The sequence below is a fragment of the Neofelis nebulosa genome, chromosome 8 (assembly GCF_028018385.1).
Source record: "Neofelis nebulosa isolate mNeoNeb1 chromosome 8, mNeoNeb1.pri, whole genome shotgun sequence".
NCBI classification, from domain to species: domain Eukaryota; kingdom Metazoa; phylum Chordata; class Mammalia; order Carnivora; family Felidae; genus Neofelis; species Neofelis nebulosa.
The window spans coordinates 64,211,241-64,237,636 of record NC_080789.1 but is presented as its reverse complement, the minus strand read 5'-3'; the positions used below and the strand labels follow the sequence as shown (position 1 = coordinate 64,237,636).

The window sequence follows — 26,396 nt, the reverse complement described above, 5'->3', positions numbered from 1 at the left end:
GAATGTTTATGGTAACATTGTTGACAATAGCATGCAATTGTTGAAAACAAAGGTTCAGCAACAGTAAGGAGGATAAGTTGTAATATCGTCAAACAGTGAACTACAACTGTGAAGCCATGAAAATGCATGAATTAGGGAAATATGTCAAAAGGAATGTGTCATAATGTGAGGTGGAAACATGCAAGTTTTAGAATATCAGTATTTTGCATTTATACAAAATATCAGAACATGCAAAACAATATATTATAAGGGATAGATTGTTTAGAGGGCAATAATATAAAATAATATAAGAAGTGCAAGAGTGAGAAACACCTAATTCAGGATCGTGGTTGCCTTCGAGGAGGGTAGAGAGGAACTGTATGGATAAGAATACAAAGGGGTAACCCAGCAACTGCACTACTAGGCATTTATCCATGGGATACAGGTGTGCTGTTTCGAAGGGACACATGCACCCCCATGTTTATAGTAGCACTATCCACAATAGCCAAAGTATGGAAAGAGCCCAAATGTCCATTGACGGATGAATGGATAAAGAAGAGGTGGCATATATATACAATAGAGTATTACTCAGCAATCAAAAAGAATGAAATCTTGCCATTTGCAACCACATGGATGGAACTAGAGGGTATTATGCTAAACAAAATTAGTCAGAGAAAGACAAATATCATGACTTCACTCATATGTGGAATTTAAGATACAAAACAGATGAACATAAGGAAAGGGAAGCAAAAATAATATAAAAACAGGGAGGGAGACAAAACATAAGAGACTCTTAAATACGGAGAACAAACTGAGGGTTGCTGGAGGGGTTGTGGGGGGGGGATGGGCTAAATGGGTAAGGGGAATTTTAAGGAATCTACTGAAATCCTTGCTTCACTGTATGCTAACTAATTTGGATGTAAATTTTAAAAAATAAATAAAGTTAAAAAAAAGAATACAAAGGGGCAAGATTAAAGTTATCCGTAAAGTTCTATTACTATCTGTATGTTTTTTAATGCCTGAAATATTTCATGAAACGAGTCAACTGTAATAAAAAGAATTCAAAATGTACGTCTTATCTCATTTAGGTTCCTATAATAAAAACGCCCCAGACTGGGTGGCTTAAAGACAACAGACATGTGTTTCTCGGTTTTGGAGGCTAGGAAATCCATAGATGAGTGTGTGGTGAGGGTCTCGTTCCTTTGGTAAAAGGCCATCTTTTCACTGTGACCTCACACGGTGGAAGGGGCCAGGGAGCCCTCTGGCCTCTCTTTTACAGGAGCCTCTGTCTTTTATAATGAATTGGGGCGGGGCGGGGGGACATATTCAATCTATAGCAATGTATAAAGAGTATGGCCCCAGCTTTGTAAAATTATAAGCAAAGGAAAGATTTAACGGTAGCTCTCTGGGTTGAGGCTCATAGATGGTTTTTGTTTTTTATATTTTCCTAGTTTTCTGCAATGAAATCTGTATTATTTGTATAACCAGGAAAATAACAATAAATGTTATTTTTTTAAAAAGAGGTCACAGGATATCAACATAAGACAGTAAAGTGGAACTGACAGCTGCTCAGAGCTTTTGCTCCAGTCTGGACCTGAAAGCATTTTACAGTGACTTTAACTGGCTGCATAATTTTCACACACTTTCATGTGATGAGTGTTTTCCTGCTCTCTTTGCTTTAAAAAGTTTTTGTTTTTAAGGAATTAGGTTTAGAGGAAAAAAACTGCTAGGATTTTTAAACCAAAGGATGCTATTTAGCATTGTATACAATCATGTTAAGACAAATAATGATTCTCCAAGACAGACAGCATGGTTACCAAGCTAACCACTTCCTAGTGGGAAGAAAGTCTCATGGGGTTAGAGATAGGCTGAATCAAACCAGAGAAATAAACTTCATGTTAAACTTTTCCGTTTTCCTTGTCCCTGTCACCCATTTCACATGTTCGTAGAACAATCCACCGCATCCCCATCCCCCTCCGCCCCTCATTCTGGGTTATGTGACTCTTTGGTACCTAAGGTACCTGGTATTTTAATGCTGTTGTGTCCCTGCATTGTAATTGGCTGGTAATACATCTGTCTCTACTGCAGTGTGAGTTCCACAGGATAGGATGCAGAGATTTTGTTCATTATTGAATCATTCCTTGGGATCCAGCACAGCGTCCGGCACATAGAAGAAAGCACCGGTAGATAATTCTTGAATGAACAAATGGATGAAAAGGTCAGAGCTGAGGGGGACCTTCTGGAAACTGACCCATTTGATGGAAAACTTTAAAGTAGGTTTTTTTGCTCATAGGTACAAGAGAAATAATTGAGTAATAAGAATTTCAGAATTCTCCCTGGAATCTCTAAGTAGAGAAATGAAAAGCCAGAGTTTTAAATGCCAGCACCTTACTAGAAAATAACAAAGGAGGAAGTAGGGAAATGATGAAAGTGCACCCAGGATTGAGATAATTAACAATTAAAAAATTGTTAAATTGGTTGTTCCTTCCTCTTATCGGATTTTAAGTGCAGTTTTTAACTCTTGCTTTAAATGGTCTGATTTCTTAATGTAGGCCAGTTGTTTTATCAGTATTCATTTTATAAATACTTCTTATTGAAATACAAGATGCATACAGAAGAATGCAGAAATCATGGGCGTATGCTGATCAAGTTTTGGTGAGTACACCTGTGTACCCAGCAACCCAGTAGTCTCCTCCTGCCTCTCCTGATCACTTACTACCTTTCTCCAAGGGAACTACTATCCCAAGTATTCATTTTTTCACACAGTTTTTGTAGAATGCCTCAACCTATCATAGTCCTGTTAATATGAGGACTCAGTTCAAATTGTTGCCATTTTCCACCTGGTGGTCTGAATGAAGGCATGGTAACTTTAGCCTGAGTGGATGCTTCGTTTTATTGACCACAAGTCATATTCCCAAATTATCACTTAACCTTTAGCACAGAGATCATTGACTATGGTGTGATTAGCAGAAATTTAGTTCAATAGTTGATTTGAGCTGTGGTTCCCTTGACTACTGAAGATCTCAAAACTGTTAGATGCAGGGGCGCCTGGGTGGCTCAGTCGGTTAAGCATCCGACTTCGGCTCAGGTCACGATCACGCGGTCCGCGGGTTCGAGCCCCGCGTCGGGCTCTGGGCTGATGGCTCAGAGCCTGGAGCCTGCTTCCGATTCTGTGTTTCCCTCTCTCTCCCCCTCCCCCGTTCATGCTGTGTCTCTCTCTGTCTGAAAAACAAATAAAACGTTAAAAAAAAAAATTAAAAAAAAAAAACTGTTAGATGCATTATTTAAGGGGTATGAGAAAGTCAATTTGCCTTATAATATAGCTGTTGTCTTACTTAAGACAAAAGCTGAATACCATTCTTCCATTTATGCTGCAAACGCTTATCCCATGTCCTACTCTGTTCTTCTTTGTGGACAAAGCCCAGTGCCAGGCAAGGCATTGAGAGGATGCCGTGGTTAATAAGCATGGCCTTTGCCCTTGAGGCACGTATAATTAAGGAAAATGAAACACAGACACATAAAATACTATTTGAGGAGGGGATATAAAATACTGAGGGGCAGGAGAAGTTGTCTTGAGTAGGGGGAATATGAACCGCTGTCCCCAGCAAGGTTAGGCATGATAGCATTCTAGGCAGAGGGGACAGCGCAAGCAAAGGTGTGGCAATGGAAAAGTACAGTAGGAGCGAGGAGTGGTTTCGTGAAGCAGAAGCTACAAGCAGAGAATAGCTATTAATAGGCTGAAAAGGGCCCTGACTGCTCATTTAAAGATTTAAATTTTAATCAAAAAGCAGTGGAGAGTCTGAAGATTTTTGAGCAGAAGGGAGCCACGGCCATCAAAGCTAAATTTCATTTCAGTTTCCGATTGCGTCTCCAGTTTAGAACGACTGTACTGTCCCTGAGGCTGCCTGGGTTGTGCCAACAGCTGTGAGGATTAGTCAGTTCATTTGTCGTTGGTGAAGTGGTTAACAATAGTCAGGGTATCATAACAGTTATGAACAATTTTCTGTTTTAATGTCTCCTACAGGATGTTAGCTAGTCCCACCTCCTCTGAGTAGATAGAGAGAACTTGGGACATCTCAGGGAAAAGTGTAAGATTAAATTTTGTTAATGTTATTAGAAATGAGATTAGAAATAGATTTCTCATCTTGCTACCACTGTGCTTGTCCCATTATAACGTTCTTTTCCCGAAACGTTGCACTACAGAAGAACGCAACTGGATGAAGGGCCACACCATGAGTTTAAGTCCTGACTGTGCTACGTACCGTCTTTGTGACCCCGAGCAAGTCACTTCACCTCTGTGGGGCTGCCATAGGGCGGTTGTGAAAGTCCAGTTGGAAAGTGGTTGTGAAAGCATTACTAATAGTATTCCTAACACGGCGAGCTGCTGTGCTTTCTATTTGGAGGTGATGTTTCATGCGGGCCGTGTTCGTGGATTCTTCTGTGAAGTCCCCGCCTACGTGGTGTCCACAGTGCCTAGCGGCAGTGTGTTATCGCAGGGGAAAAGCAGTGGGACAGAAAGAAGCGCCCAGTGCCAGGCCACGCCCTGCCGCTTGCCCATGTCCCTCGGATGTAACTGCCTGCTTTTGTAAGCTACCCTGCATTCGTCTTAAGGCACCCAAAAAACTAAACGATACAACCGCAAAACAACAGAAACAAAACACTCAATTCCAAAAGACTTCATGAGTAATGCGCATGTTTACCAGATGATTCTTAAAGAGATGAGCAGGAAGAAAGAGGTGCCTGGGTGGCTCAGTTGGCTGAGCGTCCAACTCTTGTTTTCGGCTCGGGTCATGATCCCAGGATTGCTGGATCCAGTTCTGTGTCCAGCTCCTCCCTGAGCATGGAGCCTAAGATTCTCTCTTTCCCCCTCTGCCCTGCCCTGCACGGGTACGCTCTCTCTCAAAAGAAAAAAAAAATTTTTTTTAAAGATTAGCAGGATGTATCGGACATTAATTCACTAGACTTGCTAAAAGATATTCGTTAGCCACTCCATATAATCGCTGTCCTGTCTCCTGCTTTCTCCTTTTCGTTCTGTCTGCAAACTTCCCAGCCCCAGCTGAAACCCATCTCCCGCATCAGCTGTATTCCCAGAGCTTTCCTGCCTGGCCTCTTTATCATCACCACCATTATCATTATTATTATGTAGTTTCCCCCTTTCCCTTCTTACTCCTTGTTCTGTTCAGCAGCGAGGAAGATAGCTAGTCTCAACAGGAAAGAAATTCTCCCTCCTTGGAAGATGGACAGGGGACCATTTGCTATTTTGTCCCTGGCCACTGGCTGTTGGATACAAAGCAAGTCAGTTAACCTCTCTAACCCCGGATACCTTTTTCCGGGAAGTGGGGTCTGGCATTCGTTTCTCCTTGAACCTCACAAGTGAGGATGAGATGAGGTAAAGATGAGAAAGTGAGCGCTTTCTCATCTCACAAGTGAGGATGAGATGAGCGCTCTATAGACGTTAGAGCGCTATGCAGATAAGAGGTGGCGTTCGTTTGTAGCCTCAGCAACTGTTTGACAGTTTATCGCTGTCAGCCCGGTCTCCTGAGACTCCTAACAAGTCTGAAACCTCGTTCAGGAAAGATCTATCCTGTTTTTAATCATGGCTGACCACATTGGCTTGTTTGTTGCGATGATTTCCTCACAGCTCACAGCGAGGCTGCAGCGTATTACCGTATTGTCATTTGTACGACACCGCGAGCTCCTGATATTCTCTTTTTTTTTTTTTTTTAATTCACCATTTTATTTATTTATTTATTTATTTTTTTAAATTTATTTATTTTTTTTAATATATGAAATTTACTGTCAAATTGGTTTCCATCTGATATTCTCTCTTCTGCTCCTTGCGGTAACCCTGTGTGAGGAAGATGATTTTATTATCCCCATGGCCATCCCCTTGTCTGTGTCTCCCTGCTTGTAGTCACCATGTGTGAGTGCCAAAGTGGCTGCTTGTGTGGCCCATCTTCCCTTCCCCTGACAGCCTCGAAGAAGTGTGAGTGATGCTTCTGAGTTTGGTCAGCACCCTGTCTTCTGATAACCACGTAGTGGATCTACCCTGCTGTCCAGTAGTGACTGATAAAGCAAGTGAAGAGCCAAAACCATAGGAGCTCGGCAAGATGTTTGTGGTGCCTATACTCCGACCTTTTAGCCACAGCCAAGGCCTTGGCGCTCCATGCCTTTTGAATGCCATACGGTGTGACCCAGTTTGGGTGTCACCCTTTTTGGCCAGTGAAGCAACCTGTGTGTTGCCTGAGTAGCAAAGCTCCGTGGAAGCCGTCAACTCTCATGGTTTCGTTAAAAGTCTTCCTCTTGTTTGTAGAGCTCTTTGGAGTAGGCGAGTGCTTGACCTTAGTCATTGTCAGAGGCACCATGGTACTGGGGAAAGCATGTGGGCTTTGGAGGGAGGCTACTTCCTGTGTGACCTTGGGAATTACTTTTTCTTTCTCCTTTGAGTTTCTCTTTCCTCATTTGTAAGATGAAGCTGACAATATTTGCATTACTAGATTGTTGTGACGATTAAAGGTAGTGTTCATAAAGTGCCTGGCAATATATATTATCCCAATCTTTATAGCTACTACACCAGCTTTGCAGCTTTGCACATAACCACTTTCATACATTTTTGTATGTCCATATCAAGTGAGCTTTATTAGTGAATAGTCCCAGATTCATTGTGCTTGTTGTCCAGTGAGCTCTGGATTTGAAAGACACCCAGTCATTATTTTGAGTAATTGTTTTGGGGCCATCCTGGCACTCTGCAGGGGTGATCTGAGAGGAGTGAGGTGGACCTTGTGCCCACTCCCTGCATCAGTTAGAGCAGAGATACTTTTGTCTGTGTTATTGATGTTTCATCTGAGATTTTATTTGAAGAAGACTTCTGATGATTGAAAGCGAAAAGCTTTAACATTTTAATCCAACTTTCTACCATCCGGTGCAGGAATCTCCTTTACAACAGGAATGGCAGATAGTGACTTGGGAGAATGTGTTGTGATACCAGTTTTCTAAGTTCTAAGCTTTCCAGTGCCACATAGTAGACACTCAAGAAGTGCTTAATTGAAGGAGTGAATTCTGGGTCATTGTTATGGCAAGGATCAACCGAATAGCACTAGACCTCTTCTTAGCCTCCGTGTTCATTCCTTTATTCGACATATAGTTATTTGATGCTAGGTGAGTCGGGACACAGTTCTTTCTGGTTGAAGCCTATATGTTCAGAACCTCAGTAATTCTCTCAGAGAAGCCAGCTTTGCTTAGCCTGTCAGAGTCTACAGCAGCTAATTAATTTATGTTTATGGAATCATAGAACTGAAAGGGATCTTCGAACAGGTTCAGTGAAGGGAGAAGAGTGCTGATAAGAAGTAGCATGGTGAAATAGTTAAGAACACAGACTCTGAAGCCAAGCAGCTTGGGTTTGAGTCCCACTCTGTGATCTTGGGCAAGTTTCTGAACGTCTCCATTTCAGTTTCCTCGTCAATAATGTGGGATTGGGGGGGCCTGGGTGGCTCAGTCCGTTAAGCGTCCCAACTCTTGATTTTGGCTCAGGTCATGAGGTCATGATCTCACAGTACATGGGTTTGAGCCCCACATCAGCATCTGTACTGATGGTGCGGAGCCTGCTTGGGATTCTCTCTCTCTCCCTCTCTCTGCCCCTTCCCTGCTCGCTCGCCATCTCTCAAAATAAACATAAAAATAAACTTAAAAAGATAATGTGGAATGATAACAATAAGTACTTCACAGAGTTGTTGGAAGGATGAAAAGGGTATAAAAGCTCTTAGAACTGTGCCTAGAGGATGTAGTAAATGCTCCGTCTTAACTATAATTATCAGTAGTATTATGATCATCATTATTTATTTATTGTGGCCTATTTCACATGCATTATCTCATTTAACCCTTAAATGAGGAACTGGAGGCTCCCTAAGATTATGTAATTTGCCCAAGGTCAATTAGTTGACAAACTACAGTGCTGGCTCTATGAACCCTCTTACTTACCTCCCTCCTTTTGTAAATAAGACCAAGGCTTGGATAGGTGAATTGAATTATTAAGGGTCATACAGCTAGTCAGTGACAATATCCAAACTGTAATCTCAGTTTCTCACTCTTGACCTAAGATTGTTTCTCTTTTGGGGGTGTAGTAGAGGTCTTGATCTGATGTCATAATTAAAAAAAAATATATAGCAAAGGTAACGTTAGCTGTCCAGAAGTAGTATGATTGGAAATTGTCAAGCGCTATAGAAGCATGTGGGCGAGGGTCTTAAGCAATCATGGAGAGCAGAAACCTCATAACCCTTATTATATTCAGATGCCCTAGTTTTGAAGATGGCAAAGATAAGGCCAGCTGTGAAATACTGTGACTTCTAAAATCTGTGTAACAAAAAAGTATATGCAGACAAAAGCACAACACCCCTACGAGGCCGATGTTACCCTAGGCCGTACCTTCATCCTCACTTGTGAAAGTTGTTGCCAAGTCCCTCAAGCATTTCTACCGTCTCTTTCTCTGTTGAGAGTGAAGTCCTCTTCGTCCCTCAGCTGACCTTGGCAGGCATGCCTCTGGCTGTATATAATCTATAACGGAGTAGAGAGTATCTTGCCTACATATTGATCCTCCTTAGCCACCTTTTTATTATCCACATTGGCATTTTTTTGGTATCAACTGAAAAATGAACATTTATGAATAGTATTTTGTGTCACTGACTGCCCACCAAAAATTTATTTCCACGGTGATGCCATCTTTGTTCAGCAAGATTTAGGCAATGATTTTTCAGACATTGTTTTGGCTTTTTATTTATTTTATGAAGATTGAACAAAGTGAGAAAAAAATTAAACTGATGATACAGGTGGTATTAACTAATATTTACTGTGCACCTTTTACTTGTTAGACACTGTGTTTATCCCTGTGGAATGAAATACAGCTTCCCAAATGTTTTGGTCTTCCTTAGAAGTATGAGCACCTTTTAAGTGACATTTCTTTTCTAGATGCTTAACAAGTATCGATAGTTTAGTTCTCTGAAAAACATGGAAGCAATCCAGTGGAAAATAAGACAACATCTGCTCTTTCTTTAGACCACTGGGGATGGGAGGAAGGATCAAGTGAGTGGAGAGGAGAGTCTCAGTATGACTACGAAGGGAAGGCATAGGAAATTGAGGTTAAAATCTAACGTGCATGTTGGAATTGAGACCAAAAGAAGTAGAGAGCCACCGATTGCAAATTTCAATTGTAATGCCATGAACAAGAAAAAAATTGTTTGCACTGTCACTTGAATCAGGAGACTAGTGAAGGGAATGGCAATAGATGTGGGGGCAACAACCACAATCTACAAAGGGTTTAGTGTGTGGGGTATAAAGGGAAAAGGCTCCTGTGCCTTGTGGAAGAAATAAAGGAAACATGGAAAGCCAGTTAAATTTGAAAAAAAAAGGAAAGAAAAGAAAATTGGTGATAGGGGATAAGTGATGAAATTGAGGAAAATTTTGACTGGTAGTGTCTGCAGGGCCAGAGAGGTGAAGTCTAATGACCTCTTGATTGGGCCATAGCTTGAGAAGCAGAGAGAAGAGTAGGCTTTATGGTTGTATGGATCTATAGACATGGCGGAATCCTGTCTTCATTTTGGGCTGACGGGACCTGCTCCGAGAAACATTTGGATCCATTTACAATCATGGTAATAATTGGTTTTGACCTTATTTAAATGCCTTTTTACATCAAGATATTCAAGTACTCAAAGTGTAAGTGCTTCACAAGCCTTTCCTGGTAGAGTTATTTATGAATCCTGGATGTGTTTATCATGGTCAATTTTATGTTTATATCCATATTAGGCCTCTTTCAAAATATTCTATAAACAGACCGTTCAAAGGGTATCTGCTGGAAGACATAGATGCAAATCACGGAAGGGTGACTGTCTTAAAGGGATTAGGAAGACACCAATTATTGAGAATCAGAAGCAGAAATAGGTCAGCTTTGGGAGAGTTTGATGAGTGTGAGGCTTAGGAAGAACAAACCTCAGAGTGGCCTCATAAGGTGGAAAGCCATTGCGACAGAATGCTTAAGGCCGCTCTCCGTTAGCATGGGTGCTGACAGTCACCAGGGTGAGCCTGGGCTGTTGAGATCTTGTAGGAGGGAGAGCCAGATTTTGATGCCATCAAGAGAGGGTTAGGATTGCAATTTTTTATGTTTCAAATGAGTAAAATGAAGGTTTGACCAAATTGTTTTTATTTCAATTTCTAGAACTGTTATATGAGTTCCCAAAATGAAATCTGTAAGTGACAAAGAAAATTGGCAGCCTAGCATCTAGTTGTCACTTGAGGAAGGAGGGGCCTAGGGAGTGGGGACAGTGTAAACTCCATCCATCTGGCTGCATTTTTCTCTTGGGTGGTTAGAGCCGCCCACCTTCCTCCCAGTGCAGCGCTGCAGTGCTCCTCTGGCTGATCCCACCTGCACCATATATCAACATGCGGAGAGCTGGCTGGCAGTCCTCGGGGGCTAGCTCGTGTTCTCCACCACACTTCTCTTCTTTTAGTTCGTGGGGTTAAGTCTTTCCCTTGAACTTCAGAACTGCATATCTACTGCCTATCAGTGTGGCTCCATTTGGATGTACCAAAGCAACTCAGACTCAACTCTTTTAAAAGTCAAATCATCATCTCAACCCCCAAGGTGTGCGTCACATCTTATTCCCCGTCTCACTGAATTTTACTGCCTTTCCTCCATTTGCCCATGACAAAACTCTGGGCCTCTTTCTTGATTTTCCTTCTCCTTCACTCCCCACTTCAAGTAGTCAACAGGAGTGTGGAGTATCCTCCCTACTGCTGCTGCCTGATTCAGGCTGCCGTTGTCTCTCACCGGAATCACTACAGCAGTCTACGTGGTCTTCTTCCCTCGGATCATGCTCCTCCCCCACCCATCTCCCCACTGCCCACCTCATTCTATACACTGTAGCTGGAATAATCTTTCTGAAGTGCAACTTTGATCAAGTCATTCCCCATTTAAAAACCTTCAGCATCTCCGTATTGCCTTCAGGATAAAATCAGAACTCCTTCCCATGATAACGTCTTTGCCTTCCTGATGTGGCACCTGCTTATCTGTTAATTTTCTGAAGTCGGCTTACATTGAACTGTTTGCAGTACCCAAGTGACTTGCTCTGGCCTTGTCTGAGGTCTCTGGTACATGCTGTTTCTTCTTCCTGCAAAGCTTCTCCATTTTCCTGTCACCCCCTACTCCACCAGCCATCCTTCAGGCTTTAGCTGAGATATCACTTTCTCCAGACAGCCTTCCCTCATCTCTCCAAACTAGGTTAGGGGTCTCACTTGTGTGTGTCTATAAAAACCTGCTTTACTTTATTGGATTTATCATATGGTACTTTGTCTGTTTACTTGTCTACCACCCCCAGAAGACTTTAAAGGTCCCTTAAAGGCAGGGAGCTACATTGATCATCAGTACAGTTTCTGGCATATGGTAGGGAGCACAGTAAATTATCATTTGCTTTTTTTTTTCTTTTTTAAAAAGTTGTGGTAATGGGGTGCCTGGGTGGCTCAGTTGGTTAAGTGTCCAACTCTTGATTTCGGCCCAGGTCAGGATCTCACAGTTTGTGAGTTTGAGCCCTGAGTCGGGCTCTATGCTGGCAGTGCGGAGCCTGCTTGGGATTCTCTCTCTCTCCCTTTCTCTCTGTCCCTCCCCTGCTTGCACTCTCTTTCTCTCTCTCTCAAAATGAATAAGTAAACTTAAAAAAAATAAATAAAAATAAAAAGTTGTAGTAAATACATATAATACGAAATTTACCACCTCAAATGTACAATTCAGCAGTGTTAAGTACATTTACATTGTACGACCATCACCACTATCCATCTGCAGAACTTTTCATCATCCCAAACTGAAACTCTGAACCCATTTACATAATTTCCCATTGCCTCCTCCCCGTTGCCCCTGGTAACCACTATTCTACTTTGTCTCTATGTATTTGACTGTAGGTACCTCATATAAGTGGAATCATACAATATTTGTCTTTTTGAGTCTGGTTTATTTCACTTAGCATGATGTTTTCAAGGTTCATTCATGTTGTAGCATGTGACAGAATTCCCTCCCTTTTTAAGGCTGAATAATATTCTATTGTACGAATATGGCACATCTTTTCTGTCCATTCATCTATCCATGGACATTTGGGTTGCTTCCACCTTTTGGCTATTGTGAGTAATGCCACTGTGACCATGGGTCACAGAAAGAAGAAAACTATTTGAGTCCCTGCTTCCGATTCTCTGGGTATAATCCTACAAGTGGAATTGCCGAATCTTGTGGTGATTCTATATCTAATTGTTTGAGGCACTGCCATACTGTTTTCCACAAGGTTTCCAGGTTTTCTATGTTCTTGCCAATTCTTGTTAGTTTCTGTTTTGTTTTGTTTTGTTTTGTTTTAGAACAGCCATTCTAGTGAATGTGAGGTGGTATCTCATTCTCATTGTGGTTTTGATTTGCATTTCTGTAATGATTAGTGATGTTGTGCATCTTTGCATGTGGTTATTGACTGTTTGTATGTCTGCTTTGCAGAAATTTCTATTCCAGTGCTCTGTCCGTTTTTTTAACCAGGTTGGTTGCTTTGTTGTTGAGTTGTAGGGTTTTTTTTTAAATAAAGTCTGAGTATTAGTCTCTTATGAGATATATGGTTTGCAAATACTTTCTTCCATTCTGTGGGTTGCCTTTTCACTCTCTTGAGTGCCCTTTGATGCACAAAGGTTTTTATTTGATGCAGTCCATTATATCTATTTTGTTGTTGTTGCCGTACTTGTGGTGTCCTATGCAAGAAATCCTTGCCAAACCCAATGTCATGAAGCTTTCCCTCTACATTTTCTGCCAAGAGTTTTATAGGGTTAGCTCTTACATTTAGATATTTGATCCATTTTGGGTTAATTTTTGTATGTGATGTAAGATAAGGGTCCAACTTCATTCTTCTTCATGTGGGTATCTAGTTTTCCCAGCACCATTTTTTGAAAAACCTCTCCTTTTCCTCATCGAAGGGTCTTGTCACCCTTGTTGAAAATCATTTGACGATATATATAAGTGTTTGTTTCTGGGCTATTTCATTGGCCTATATGTCTGTCTTATGCCACTACTGTTGCGGGATCACCCCCTGCAACGGCCAAGAAAGAATTCTTGCGATGTTGTATGGTGCAACTTAGTCTGTTTAAGTAGCACGGGGACAAGAGTCCCTTGGACAGAAAGAGCTGCACTTTTGCTCAGTGAGGCTTTGCTCACGAGGCTCTGTGACGCTTCATGCTCAAGCGGATGGGGACACGCAGGGAGTATTAGATCATAAATGTCTTCTTCAAATTTCTACTCATAAAACTACTTTCACAAGATTTCTCTGATGCTTATTGTTCAGTTCAGTATCAGCTATCAGTGAGATTTACAGGCTGTCATGAGACCCTTTAAGAATGTAGCAACCAGCATATATGTGATCCTTATCAGAACTGTGCAGGCTATAAGTCAGCCTTCAGGGCTAAAGATGAACATTTTTCTGCTTTTATCCCTCAGCAGTACCACACTGCTTTGGTAACTGTATCTTTGTAGTAATTTTTGCTATCAGAAAGTATAAGTCTCCCAACTTCGTTCTTTTCTTTCAAGTCAGACGAGTGTTTAATACTATTGGCTATTTGGCCCTCCTCCTAACATTTTTTCTTGTGTACCCTTGCCTGTGATGTTTCCATTAGCAACTCCTCCTGCATGACTTCTCTTCCTTCATCCCTGTCACAGCCACTCCAAAGCCAGTTTTGTCTCCCTCTCCTATATCCCTCTCCCCTTAATTTAGATTCATTTCTATTTGTAGTTACAGACCACAGCTAATGTTTTAAGATCTTAATCCTACTGGATGACCAAGAGAAGGGAATCCTAACCGTCTCTTTCTCCCAACTTTGAGTCCAGTTCAGTCTCTTTCAGAGCTCTTAGGGTTAAATGTGGCTTTTCTTGTTCCTTTGTCATCTGGGCTGACTGTCTCATCGCATCACTGCAGGACGAAGAAACCTGAGGCTGGGGTGGTCTGATGGGCAAGGTGTGCTACCCAAGAGACTGTGTGCTATGGTGAGAAGAGTGTTGTGTTGGAGGCCAAGAGACCTGAGTCCTAGCCCTACATCTGTCACTAATTAGCAGTTAGATAACTCAGCCTTTCTTGCTTCTTGCAAAGTTCTCTTATCTGTAAAGTAAGGAAAGTTGGACTCGCTGGTCTCTAAGGTTCCTTCTAAATCCAAAAAGTTTATTTTTACTTTTTGCAACACAGTTTCCTCAGGAGAAGGAATTTAAGCTGGTTTTAAGGGACAGCTAGAACTTTGAAGAGGAGGAAAGAATGACTTCAGGAGATTTAAAACAAGAAAATGAAAAGTATATTTAGGGGGCGCCTGGGTGGCTCAGTCGGTTAAGCGGCCGACTTTGGCTCAGGTCATGATCTCGCGGTCCGTGAGTTCGAGCCCCGCGTCGGGCTCTGGGCTGATGGCTCAGAGCCTGGAGCCTGCTTCTGATTCTGTGTCTCCCTCTCTCTCTGCCCCTCCCCTGCTCATGCTGTGTCTCTCTCTGTCTCAAAAATAAATAAACGTTTAAAAAAAAAATTAAAAAAAAAAAAAAGAAAAGTATATTTAGGAGTCAATGAAAATAAGTGACCAGTCCTTTCTTTTTTTTTTTTTTAATGTTTATTTTGAGAGTATGTGAGCAGGGGAAGGGCAGAAAGAGAGGGAGAGAGAAAATCCCAAGCAGGCTCCTCTGCACTGCCAGCACAGAGCATGTCCTGGGACTCAAGAGATCATGACCTGAGCTGAAACCAAGAGTTGGATGCTCAACTAAGCCACCCAGGCTCCCCAGTGACTAGCCTTTTATTGAGTGATACTGGGTCAATGAGATATCCATGTAGGAAAAAAAAAAAAAAGAACCTTGACCTCTAGCTTATATATAAAAAAAATCAATTCCAAATTATTTGAAATCTAAGTAAGAAAGGTGAAACAGTGAAGCTTCCAGAAGAAAACATAGGCTAATAACTGCATGACCTTGGGATAGGCAAAGATTTCTCAGAACAAAGAAAACATGAAAGAGAAGATTGATAGGTTGGGTTTTAGCAAAATTAAGAACTACTGTTGATCAAAAGACACCATTAAGAAAATAAAAAGGAGAAAAACATTTGAAATATATCTGACTAATGACTTGTATGGAAAATATCCAAAGAATTCCCACAAATCAATGAGAAAATACAGATGATCCAATAGAAAAAAGTGGCCAAAGACTTCATTTCACAAAGGAAGATATCTGAATGGTCAATAAACATACGAAAAGGTGCTCAATACCATCAGAGAAAAGCAAATTAAAACTCCACTGAGCCAACAAACATGAAAAAAATGCCCAACCTCTTTAATCATTAGGGAAATGCAAGTCAAAACCCGTAATCAGACACCACTCACACCCACTAAGATGGCTGTAATAAAAAAATTTAGAAAAGAATTTAAAAAGGAAAATAACAAGTGCTGGCTAGGATATGGAGAAATTGGATCCTTACATTGCTGATGAGAATGCAGAATGGCTCAGCCACTGTAGGAAAAGTTTGGCATTTCCTCAAAAAATTAAATATACCGTTACCATATGACCCTGTAATTCTACTCCTAGGTGTATACCCATAAGAGTTGAAAACAGGAACTAAAATAAGTACATATGTACACACTATTCACAATAGTCAAAAAACGGGAAGACCGCAAATGTCCATCAATGGATGAATGAATAAACAAATTATGATACGTGTAATGAAACATTACTCACCCATAGAAAGGAGTTGAAGTCCTGACACATGCTACAGTGTGGATGCACTTCAAAAACATGATGCTAAGTGAAAGAAGCCAGACCCAAAAGGTTACTTATTATATAATTCCCATTTGTATGAATATCCAGAAAAGATCAACAGAGACAGAACACAGACAGACAGCTCCTGTTGCCAGGAGCTCAGGACGGGGGGGGGGGGGGGGGGGGGCGGGGTGGACAGGGAGAGAAATGAAGAGAAACTAATTAATAGGGTAAAGCGTTTTACTCTGGATTGATGGAAATGTTTTGGAACTAAATAGACTTGGTAATTGCACTACACTGTGAGTGTATTAATTGCCACTGAGTTGTTCACTCTGAAATGGTTAATTTTATGTTATATAAATTTCACCTCAGTAAATTATTTTTTACGAAACTGCAGTACCTCTATATATACACATTAGAATGGGTGGAGATAAAGAAGTCTGTGATTTTTTTTTAGTGTTTATTTATTTTTGAGAGAGAGAGAGAGAGCGCACACATGGGAGGGGCAGAGATGGGCACAGAGGATCCAAGCCAGCTATGTGCTGACAGCAGAGAGCCTGACATGGGGCTTGAACTCACGAACCATGAGATCATGACCTGAGCTGAAGTTGGACGCTTAACCGACTGAGCCACCCAGGCGCCTCACCCTCTTACATTTCTAATGGGAGTATCACCAAAGCTAGACAAACACATGCCCTCTTCTGACCCCAGCATTCTACTCCTGTTTATACGCTAAAAAGAAATGAACACATATGGCCACCAGAAGACATGCACAAAAACATCCTTAGCAGCTTTTGTCCATAATAGCCTAAAACCATAAACAACCTAACTGTCTATCAAGGTAAAATGGATAAATAAACCATGCTGTGTTCATATGTGGAATACTACCCAGCAATAAAAAGAATGAACCACTGGTACATACACAACGAAGATAAATTACACAGAAATAATGTTGAGTGAAAGAAGGCAGACCCTGAAGAATATTTTATATTCTATTTATATGAAGTTCAGGAACAGGCCAAACTAATCTATGGAGATAGATGTCAGAACAGCCTTTACTGGGCGTGGGTGGTGATGGTGGTTATTGACAAGGGAGTTCGAGAGAGCTGTCTGGGATGCTGGAATAAATCTATTACTTAAGCTGCATGGTGGTTACACAGATGTATACATCTGTACAAAGTAACCAATCCGTGCACTAGAGATCTATATACTTTATTATGTTCCACCTTTAAAAAAACCCTAGAAAATCAAAACAAAAAGCAGTCACCAGTGTAGATGTTCTTGCGGGGAAGCAGTAGAAGAGAATGTTTGAGAAGCGTAAGGTTGTAGAAGACCTTGAATGGCGGTGGAATGGCATGTGTGGGTTGTCTCCTCTGACTCCGGTAGGCCTGAGGGAGGGAAATGACATAATGGAAGCAGAGATGTGCCTGTTGGACTGAGGCCTGGTCTACAAGTGAGGCTGTTGCATTAGGACCCCGGTGAGGGTGATGCTGTTGAAAATGGAAACTCAGAAGAAAGAAGGATTAGTAAGGCTGGTGACTGGTTGGGCAAGGACAGCAAAGGGTGACAGAGCAGAGATGACAGATTCCGTGCTAGATGGCTGGAAAAACGATGGTTCTTTTTTTGTTGTTTGTTTCTGATTTGTTTTTATAAACATTTTTTTAATTTAATTTTTTTTTTTATTTTGAGAGAGAAGAAAGCGCACACCAAGTGGAAGAGGGGCAGAGACATATGCGTGAGAGAGAACCCCAGGCAGGGTCTGCACTGTCAGCGCAGAGCCCAACGCAGGGCTCGATTTCACAAACGCTCAGTGAGATCATGACCTGAGCTGAGATCAAGACTCAGATGCTTACCTGACTGAGCCACTCGGCCCCTCTTGTTTTGCTCTTTAAAACGATGGTTCTCATAACAGAATTAAGAAAGCCAGGAGAAAGAATCCGTTTGGGAAGTCAAGAGATGAGTGGTTTTATATACTTTAATTTTGAAGTGGTGACAGGCAGCTGTGGGGGTCAACAGAGCAATTAGGACTGGTGCTAGAAATCTGAAAATCACCCAGGTGCAGATTATTTGGAGTAGATGAGATCCCTGAAAGAGTGTTGCAGAGAGATTGCAGAAGGCTAGCCCCGAGAGAAGAGACTGTAGTTGTGGATAGAACCAAGATAACATGCAATGAAGATCACTTAAACCAAATGGAGAGAGAGCAGGGCAGGAGATATAAAGGGAGAAGATACAGAAGTAGGAGAGGAAGAGTGAAGATTGAGAATGTGAGGGGGAGCTGGGATCATTGAGGGACCATGGTGTTGGAGAAGGCAGGAAGAAAGGTGGAGAGCTTAGCCTTGGATAGGGTGAGCGGTGAAGAACCCAGGTTGTGCAATGCGGTCACAGAAATTGTCAGCATCTTCAGTCACTTCTTGCGTATTTGTTTTCAATTGAAGAATAGTTGATTTGCAGTGTTAACATTAGTTTCAGGTGTACAACATAGTGATTGGACAAATCTATATGCTCACCATAAGCGTAGCTACCATCTCACCATGCGATGCTATCACAATGTCACTGACTATATTCCCTATGCTGTGCCTTTCATCCCCATGATGTATTCATTCCGTAGCTGGAAGCCTGCATCTCCCCCTCCTTTTCATCCACCTTGCCCATCCCCCCATTCTCCTCCCCTCTGGCAACCATCAGTTTGTTCTCTATGGGTCTGTTTCTGCTGTTTCTTTAGATTCTATGTATGAGTGAAATCATATGGTATTTGCCTTTTTCTGTCTGACTTAATCTCACTTAGCATTAAGCCCTCTGGGTCCACCCATGTTATTGCAAATGGCAAGGTATCATTCTTTCTTATGGCTAATATTACATTATATATATAATACATATATTATATATATCAGAATATGTTTAAATATATATATATATATGTTTAAATATACATATATCTCAACTTCTGTATCCATTCATCTTTCGATGGACACTTTCCATTTGGGAGCAACTATTGCAATATTTGTCCTCCAGGTAGGAACCAGAGTTGAGAATGAGTGTGACCGTGGGAGCCAAGAGGTCCCAGGTATTTAACCTAATTATGGGTTTCAAGCATAGTCCCATTTTTTGTGAAAGGGATACAAAAGTAGTTTAAGGCACCCTCCATGCCCTCTGGGAATTTATATGGTGCAGTTCAGCAATGACTAAGAGCCCAAACAAGTATGAATAGGATGTTTTGAATCCTGATTTACCCGTTTCTAGCTATGTAACTATGGGTAGGTCTCTGTGTCTCTTTTCTCATCTATTAAAAGGGGAGAATGATGATATCTACCTCGTATGTTGTTCCGGAGATTAAATGAGTTCATATAAGTAAGGTGCTTGGAACAGTGCCTGCAACATAGTAAGTAGTGGATAAAGGTTAGCTAAGATCATGGTAAAGCTATAGCAGTCAAGGAGGAAAATTCGTGTGGAGACAATTCAGGAATAGAGAGGAGGGAAGGAATGAGAGAAAAGGAATTCTAGTTTGAGGGAAACATTGCGAATAAAGTCTTAGAGCAGCAAAACCATTGGCATTTGCGCGTGATTTACTCCATGATCCAGACCGTTCCCGCTGGGATTGGAGTAGGACAGGAGGGTGGGTGACTGACACTGGTCATAATAAAAGTGGGAGCCGGAGAGTCAGAGCTCTTTGGCTGTGATTTCTATCCTGGCCCTGTGACTTTGAGCAAGTTGTCTCATCTCTTAGGACCCCAGGGTTCCTAATCTATAAAATGAAATGGACTGTATCTGTAAAATCCTTTGCATCTCAGGAAACCTGTGCTTCACACGTGGGAATGATTTCTTTGACCCCATGGTCTATGGAATAGTGGGGTTTTTTTCAGCACAGTGTGAGGCTCTCTGGTGTGTGTGAGGGCGGACTTGTGGTTCTGGCCTCATTAGTCCCATGCTGTAAGGGAGTGAGCTGACCAGCCCCATATATAGACGCTACACACTGCCTTTGCAACACTTAGCAATCACCACCACCAGAGAAATCTGGGATCTCTGCGGGTGTATTTATGAAAAGAGCCCTGGGGTATTTCACTCTCAAATTATTTAGAGTTAACTCTACTACCATCCTCTTGAGGAGCCTTGAGTTTTATGGGTACTTGCCTTGAAGTGGACCCTGAGGGCTAAGTAGGAGGGAGAGAACAATCTTTAGCCTTTCTAAAAGAAGTTCCCTGATTGTCTTTGTGGAGCTCACAAAACTAAAGGGAGAAAGCAGCACCAGGAACACCAGATGAGATGCCGGTACAACCCTAAAGCCTTCGTGGTAAGACTCACCTGCTCAGGTCCTTTTGTGACAGGCACCAAGCATGAGTGCTTTTGATGTTAGGGATTCCCCTGTGTCAGGGCGTGTTTTAGATGACCCAGGACTCTGTGTAAACATGGAAACGGGCTTTTCAGATCCTGTGCTTAGAAATCACTGGCTCTCGTGTGGCACTACTTCATTTTTCCTTTTAGAAGAAAAACTTGGTTTGTTCTGTTCTTACTTCTGTCCTTCCTGGCTTGAGCCCCTCTGGGTTGCATGCAGGCCTTTCGGCCATCGTTCACCCTGTGGCAGTGTGGTGCTGTTGTTTCAGAGGAAGTTCTCTGAGATTCCTCCACCAATTGCTCCCCTCACCCCCACCCCCCGCCCCCGGTTGTCCCTGGCAGGATCTTGGTCATCAGAGCACGCACTTCTGGACTTCTGTACCAGATGGATTTTACACAACTTGGTGGATTGAAAAATAACTCGAAATGGAAGAGCCAAAGCAGATGGAAGCTATTTTGTCTGTATTTTGTTGTGCCTCCAAAGTTTTGAAGGGTTTAGTGTTTTCAGAACCCGGAATCTGGAAAGAGTGACAGTTTGCCCTTGCGTTGTCTTTGGAAGAAAGAGTATCTCTGTAGGGAGTAGACTTCCAGGACAGGAAGGTGACTTGAGCATCATAGGAGGATTCCAAAGCTGACACGTCCCCCTGGGTGATGTCAAATATGCCTTACTAATTTAGAATAGAAGTCCGTTGAGGGTATGGGATGTATGTTTGTAGTTGTGTGTGGTTTACAAACAGTGAGTTGCATGTAAGTAACAAACACGAGCAATTTAGGAGCCTCCCATCTTTGGATCGCCCTGGCTGACCGTTCCCCTGAGAGGGGCTTATGAGCATCATCTCGCCCATTCCCGCCACAGATTTTCTGAAGAGCAAAACACCCGTGTCACAGAAGAAACTATGTGTTGCGGAGGTTGTGAATAAAGGTCGAGAGTGAGATGGTTTGGTCTGGCCTCTTTTTAGAGCAGCGATTGATTACTGCTGTCTGTGTTGCCGTTTCTTCCAGAGCTGACCTGTCCCGGACGCAGCATAACTAACGAAGCTGCTGCAGGATGAGAAGATGGCAGCGCGGCTGCTCGCACCACCAGGCCCTGATAGTTTCAAGCCTTTCACCCCTGAGTCACTGGCAAACATCGAGAGGCGCATTGCCGAGAGCAAGCTCAAGAAACCGCCAAAGGCCGAAGGCAGTCATCGGGAAGACGATGAGGACAGCAAGCCCAAGCCGAACAGTGACCTGGAAGCGGGGAAGAGTTTGCCTTTCATCTATGGGGACATCCCGCAAGGCCTGGTTGCAGTTCCCCTGGAGGACTTTGACCCATACTATTTGACGCAGAAAGTGAGTTGGAGGAGACGGCAGTGCGGCTTCAGACACCCCTTTCCTAACAGGCTTAGGGGAGACGGGGGAGGAAGAACTGTCCCTTTGCCAGAGTTTGGATAAGTAGTTAATCCTTTGTTTCGCTTCTGGTTGATGGGGTTTGTTTTTCAGTGTAATTGCTGCGCAGGCTCATTTGTGGGCCTTGACGCTCCTCGAGTCTGTTAATAAGGCTTCAGTTTTTGGTTCCAGGCCAGATCAGAAAAAGATGAAAACAGATTCGAAAACAAAAACAAAAGAGAACATAAATGAAACGGGACTATTTAATAGAGTCCAAGAAAGATGGCGTACCGAGAGATGATGCAGCCAGGTAGAATCTGTCTCCCACACCCACTCAGAATTCCATCTTTACATATAAAGATGATGTAACTGTTACAACATCAGCAAAGCCTACTGTTTTGAAGGAGATGATGGATTTGTACTCTATCGGAACTTCCTCTGTCCCTTGGTGACATTAGATCTTAGCTGCTGGGGACAGGAATAGTAGAGGGTAAACCAAACTGGGCCCGTGAGGAGACCAGGTCTTTGGCCTTGTTACTCAGTTGTCCGCCTTGAGCCAACACTCATTCTTACATTAGAGTCCGTTCTGTTACTCTTGCTCGTAAGAAGCACAAGTGAAATAAATACTTGTCTTCATTTGGCCAAGAGTTTCAAACTCCTCTAACAAACATTTGACCCAACCGTGGGCTTCTTTCTCATGATTCTCTTTTGCAGCAAGGCAACAGGTGGAGAAGCAAAGCCCCCTGGCTAATCTGCCAGCCAACTACTTAGCCATTGCATACTGAGGACTGACGCCAAACACCATTCTAGGGATCCCCCGTTTGACAAAGGTCATTTAAAGAATTAGATTGAGGGGCGCCTGGGTGGCGCAGTCGGTTAAGCGTCCGACTTCAGCCAGGTCACGATCTCGCGGTCCGTGAGTTCGAGCCCCGCGTCAGGCTCTGGGCTGATGGCTCGGAGCCTGGAGCCTGTTTCCGATTCTGTGTCTCCCTCTCTCTCTGCCCCTCCCCCATTCATGCTCTCTCTCTGTTCCAAATATAAATAAAAAACGTTGAAAAAAAAAAAAAATTAAAAAAAAAAATAATAAAAAAATAAAGAATTAGATTGAGAGGTGTTTCCAGATGAGGGGAGAAAAGGCTGTGTGTGATAACATATTCACAAATATAAAGCTTAACTCAACTATCTATATTAACAAAACTGCCCCATAAGCTTCCCTTAACTAAATTGTCCTTCAGGCTCATAATTTGGAAGAAATTTTAGTTTCTTGGCTTAATAACGAGACAGAAGTAAGATGAGACCAGTTGATCTCTTGACCCAGCTGTAGTTGTGAAGGCGTTTTTGGCTCAGGATGGCAAAGGCAGTTACGACGTTGTCTACACAAGATGGTCCTTCACTCACTTCTCTTGCAACTCAGGATATAAGTGCCAACAGTGGCCTGTATCCTCCACTGGGAAATATAGAAAGTTTAAGAAACGAAGCATGAAGTGATGTGAATAACAGTCAACCAGAAGTAAGAAATCCTGACTCTACCATAATGCACCATGTTTCTGATCTATATTTCTCTTTTGTCATATGTGTATTGTTCAAGATGCCTCAAATAGTTTATGGGAAAAGCAAGTTACAAATAAAACAACTTCCCAAAACTAGTTCATGTCCTTTTAGCAAGATGTGTCACCTCTTTGGGCCTAAATTTTCTCATCTAGAACTGAGAAGTTGGACAGACTTTCTAAGAACTTCTTCACATCTCAAGTTCTGGAGCTGAGTAGTTTTCATAAACTTTCATTGATTTGCTCAGTTACTCTTCCCTTCTTTAAAGTCTGGCTTTGTAATGTGGGCCTTTGCCGAGTGGGGTAGATGGGTGAGGGAGGAGGCAGGCTTTAACTTTCCGGGTTAGTGAACAAGGGAACGTGGAATCTTGGGCTATTTTTAGAAGAACATTTCATCCCATTGTAAATTTTTGAAATATTTTTAGAAATGTCTTCTTACACTTTCCTATCCTTGCATCCATGATCTTAGTAGAGGTACAAAGCAATGACAAATCACAGGGTTTAGGTTGTGCCTATTTAGGTGAGTTGGCCAATGGTGTGACTTTTTCAGAAAGCACTCTTACTGCAATAAGTAGATATGTAAAGCCCTTTGGACCCTGGCCTTTCAGGCAGCCAGAACTGTTTTGCTTTTATTTGAACTGTTTATCTTTCCAACTCAAATGCAGATTCAATCTCCTTTCCTTAAACCCAACTTAATAGATGAAGAATACACATCAACAGGGCCCAGTTTTCCTTTGCATGCCTTTTCCCCTGGTGTCTGCCCTATAGGTAGCCTCTTTTCTCCTAATGCCTCAGATTTCAGTGACCCTGGATTGGAAGTGAGGCCTCAGAGAGGGCAGATCTCTGGCCCTGATGGGTGTCATTCCTTGGGTAGGAATGTTGGTGGAGCTCCATTAGGAGACTGGTTCTTCATGATAGACAGGATGACTTCAGCCTTTGGCCTCACCACAAGGGTATATAGTCTGTGGAAAGGATAACTTTAATTGTATTTTTTTTTTTTTTGGTGATCATTTTTTTTATTGTGAAATATACCGGCATGCAGAAAAGTTCATAAAACATAAATGCATAGCTTAATGATTGTTATGAAGCAAACAAACTAACACTTGTGACAAGAAAGAACATTAGTAGCACTTCGGAAGTATTAATTGTCCTTATAAGCAAGGGATGTTTTTGTTTAAGATTTTATTTTTAAGTATTCTCCATACCCAACAAGGGGCTCAAACTTACAACCCCAAGATCAAGAGTCGCATGCTCTACCGACTGCGCCAGCCAGGCGCCCCAAAGCGAGGGATTTTTTAGTTGATTAATAATGTGCTGGCTCAAGTTTATTTGCAGGTCTTCCCTGGCATTACTAATACTTCTTACTAACTAGGCCTTTCACTAGGCCAAATTAGCAAGGTCTCCTCTACAAGGAAGCACACTGGGAACTAACCCACAAATCAAAAAATCCTGAGAGTAGAAATGACTTTAAGAGGACATTCCCTTATGTTTGTGCTTCATGGGCTGCCTTAAATAATTCTTCCCAAACAGAATTTCTTTGCTAAGTGATAAAAGTGGATTTCTTTCCCGTTTCCTCATAGGTCTCCTTTTCTACCTAATTAATCACTTTTATGCCTCTCATTGACACCGGTGTCTCATTTCCTTCCCTCTGTTTTAGAGGGTGAAGGAAAACTACTTCCCCATTCGTAGAGTTCTCATTTTTATCCCCTTGCGGATTTCACACTCTTCCAGGGACACGGGGACATAAACCTGTGTGTCATATTTTTTAAGACACTCTTGTACCAGCTGGTGCTGGTTTGAGCTATCATAAGCTACTTCAGGCCCTCAACAGGGTTGTGCATGTTGTATTTCACTGACTTTCCCAGATGGTCCCTGAAAACAGTCTAGATGATTCTCTCTTTGGGTTTCCTCCGACCTCCCAGTGTTACAACATTTTCTTTGCCTCTTGGGACTTTGTTCTAATGTCTCCTTTGTTTGGCTTTCTTGTTTTGCAACAGTTGCTTGCAAAAAATAGAATTTCGGGGATGTTTATATTTATTTATTTGATTTTTAAATAAAAATAAGGTATTTACCTACATGGTTAAAAAGTCAATTAAAGTTATTTGGTAAAAAGTCTCCCCTTTACATTTCTCCCTCATCTGCTCACTTCTGTCTCCCTGAACAGGTGACCACTGTTTTAGTAGGATCTTCCCGAGTTTCTTTATATATGTATATTCAAAACCAAATAGGTACTCTAACAAGCTTGAACTCGCCAACATGTCTTTATTCTTGGTTTTCTTTCTATTTTCTTAAGCCTGTTGAAGTCTTTCTTTGTTCTGTTTTTTTTTTTTTAGAGAGAGAGAGAAAGAGAAGCACACAAATGAGCAGGGGAGGGGCAGAGAGGGAGAGAGCATCTTAAGCAGGCTCCACGGCCAGCACAGAGCCTGACAGGGGGCTCCACGTCATGAACGTGAGCCCGAGCCGAAATCAAGAGTCGGACGCTTAACCGACTGAGCCACCCTGACGCCTCTCTCCAGTTCTTAATAATAACTTAGTGAATTTCAAATGGCCACATATATTCCAATAACCATCTTAAGTGGGGCAGCAAGAAAGTCTATGGATTAAGTTGAAAAAGGCCTTCAGAGTTGACTCCTACTCCTTTTCCCATTTCTTAAAATTGGTAATTGCTCTGTGTGTCCTTTTCTGTTCAGTGGGCATATCCTCTTAAAAGAAATATAAATGTAAACAAAAATCGAAATTATAGGATGGACTGATGTGCCTTTAAATAGGGCTCGTTCCTATTGCATTAAATTACATGTTGTTTCTCAGAGTTCAGTGTACCTTCAACTCTTCCTGTCTCTTTTCCTGCAAATTGGAGTCTACCCAGAATCATAGAAAATTAGAATATTGTAGCCTTAGATATAGACTGGTTCATCATCCTCCTCTGATAAATTTAATGGGGTAAAGTTCTTGTCAAAAGCCAGCACCCGTGTTGGTGGTAGAGTCAAAACTAAAACCCATGCCTCCTAACTCTCAGTTTATTACAACACGTTTCGAGGTCTCCGCTTTTCTCATGTTTTATTCATCAATACTCTACTCCATTGGCTGAGTCCTTCTGGAGCTAGGTAGGCAAATTTAGAGACAGGAAGAAGAACCTGCTTTTTCACCCACATCCCTGATCGTCCCTGTGGCTTTATAACCTTTTTCAGGATGGGTCCTGACAGGTACAGTGCTTCTGAGGGGAAGGATGGCCTTTGTATCAGCTCCAGGATTTTACCTTCTCCAGTGAAGTTGCTAAGTCGTGCAGTGGCCCTCGATAAGCTGTTCCAGAGACTCGGGCTCAGTATCAGCACTGCTGCCACTATTCAGCTGGATATGTAATCTAAAGGCAACTCATTTAACCTCTCTGTATATGTTTA

General features: G+C 42.1%; 1 protein-coding gene across 9 annotated transcripts in view; it reads left to right on the top strand.

The window, feature by feature from the left end:
• The window catches only part of SCN8A (sodium voltage-gated channel alpha subunit 8), a 179,612-nt gene that overhangs the window by 34,622 nt on the left and 118,594 nt on the right, over positions 1-26,396 (top strand). For all 9 annotated transcript variants that reach the window (XM_058742723.1, XM_058742726.1, XM_058742721.1 and 6 more), the window contains exon 2: positions 21,086-21,415. In XM_058742723.1, the coding sequence (XP_058598706.1) occupies positions 21,140-21,415 (276 nt within the window). In that variant the 5' untranslated portion in view covers positions 21,086-21,139. The remainder of the gene's footprint in view (positions 1-21,085; positions 21,416-26,396) is intronic.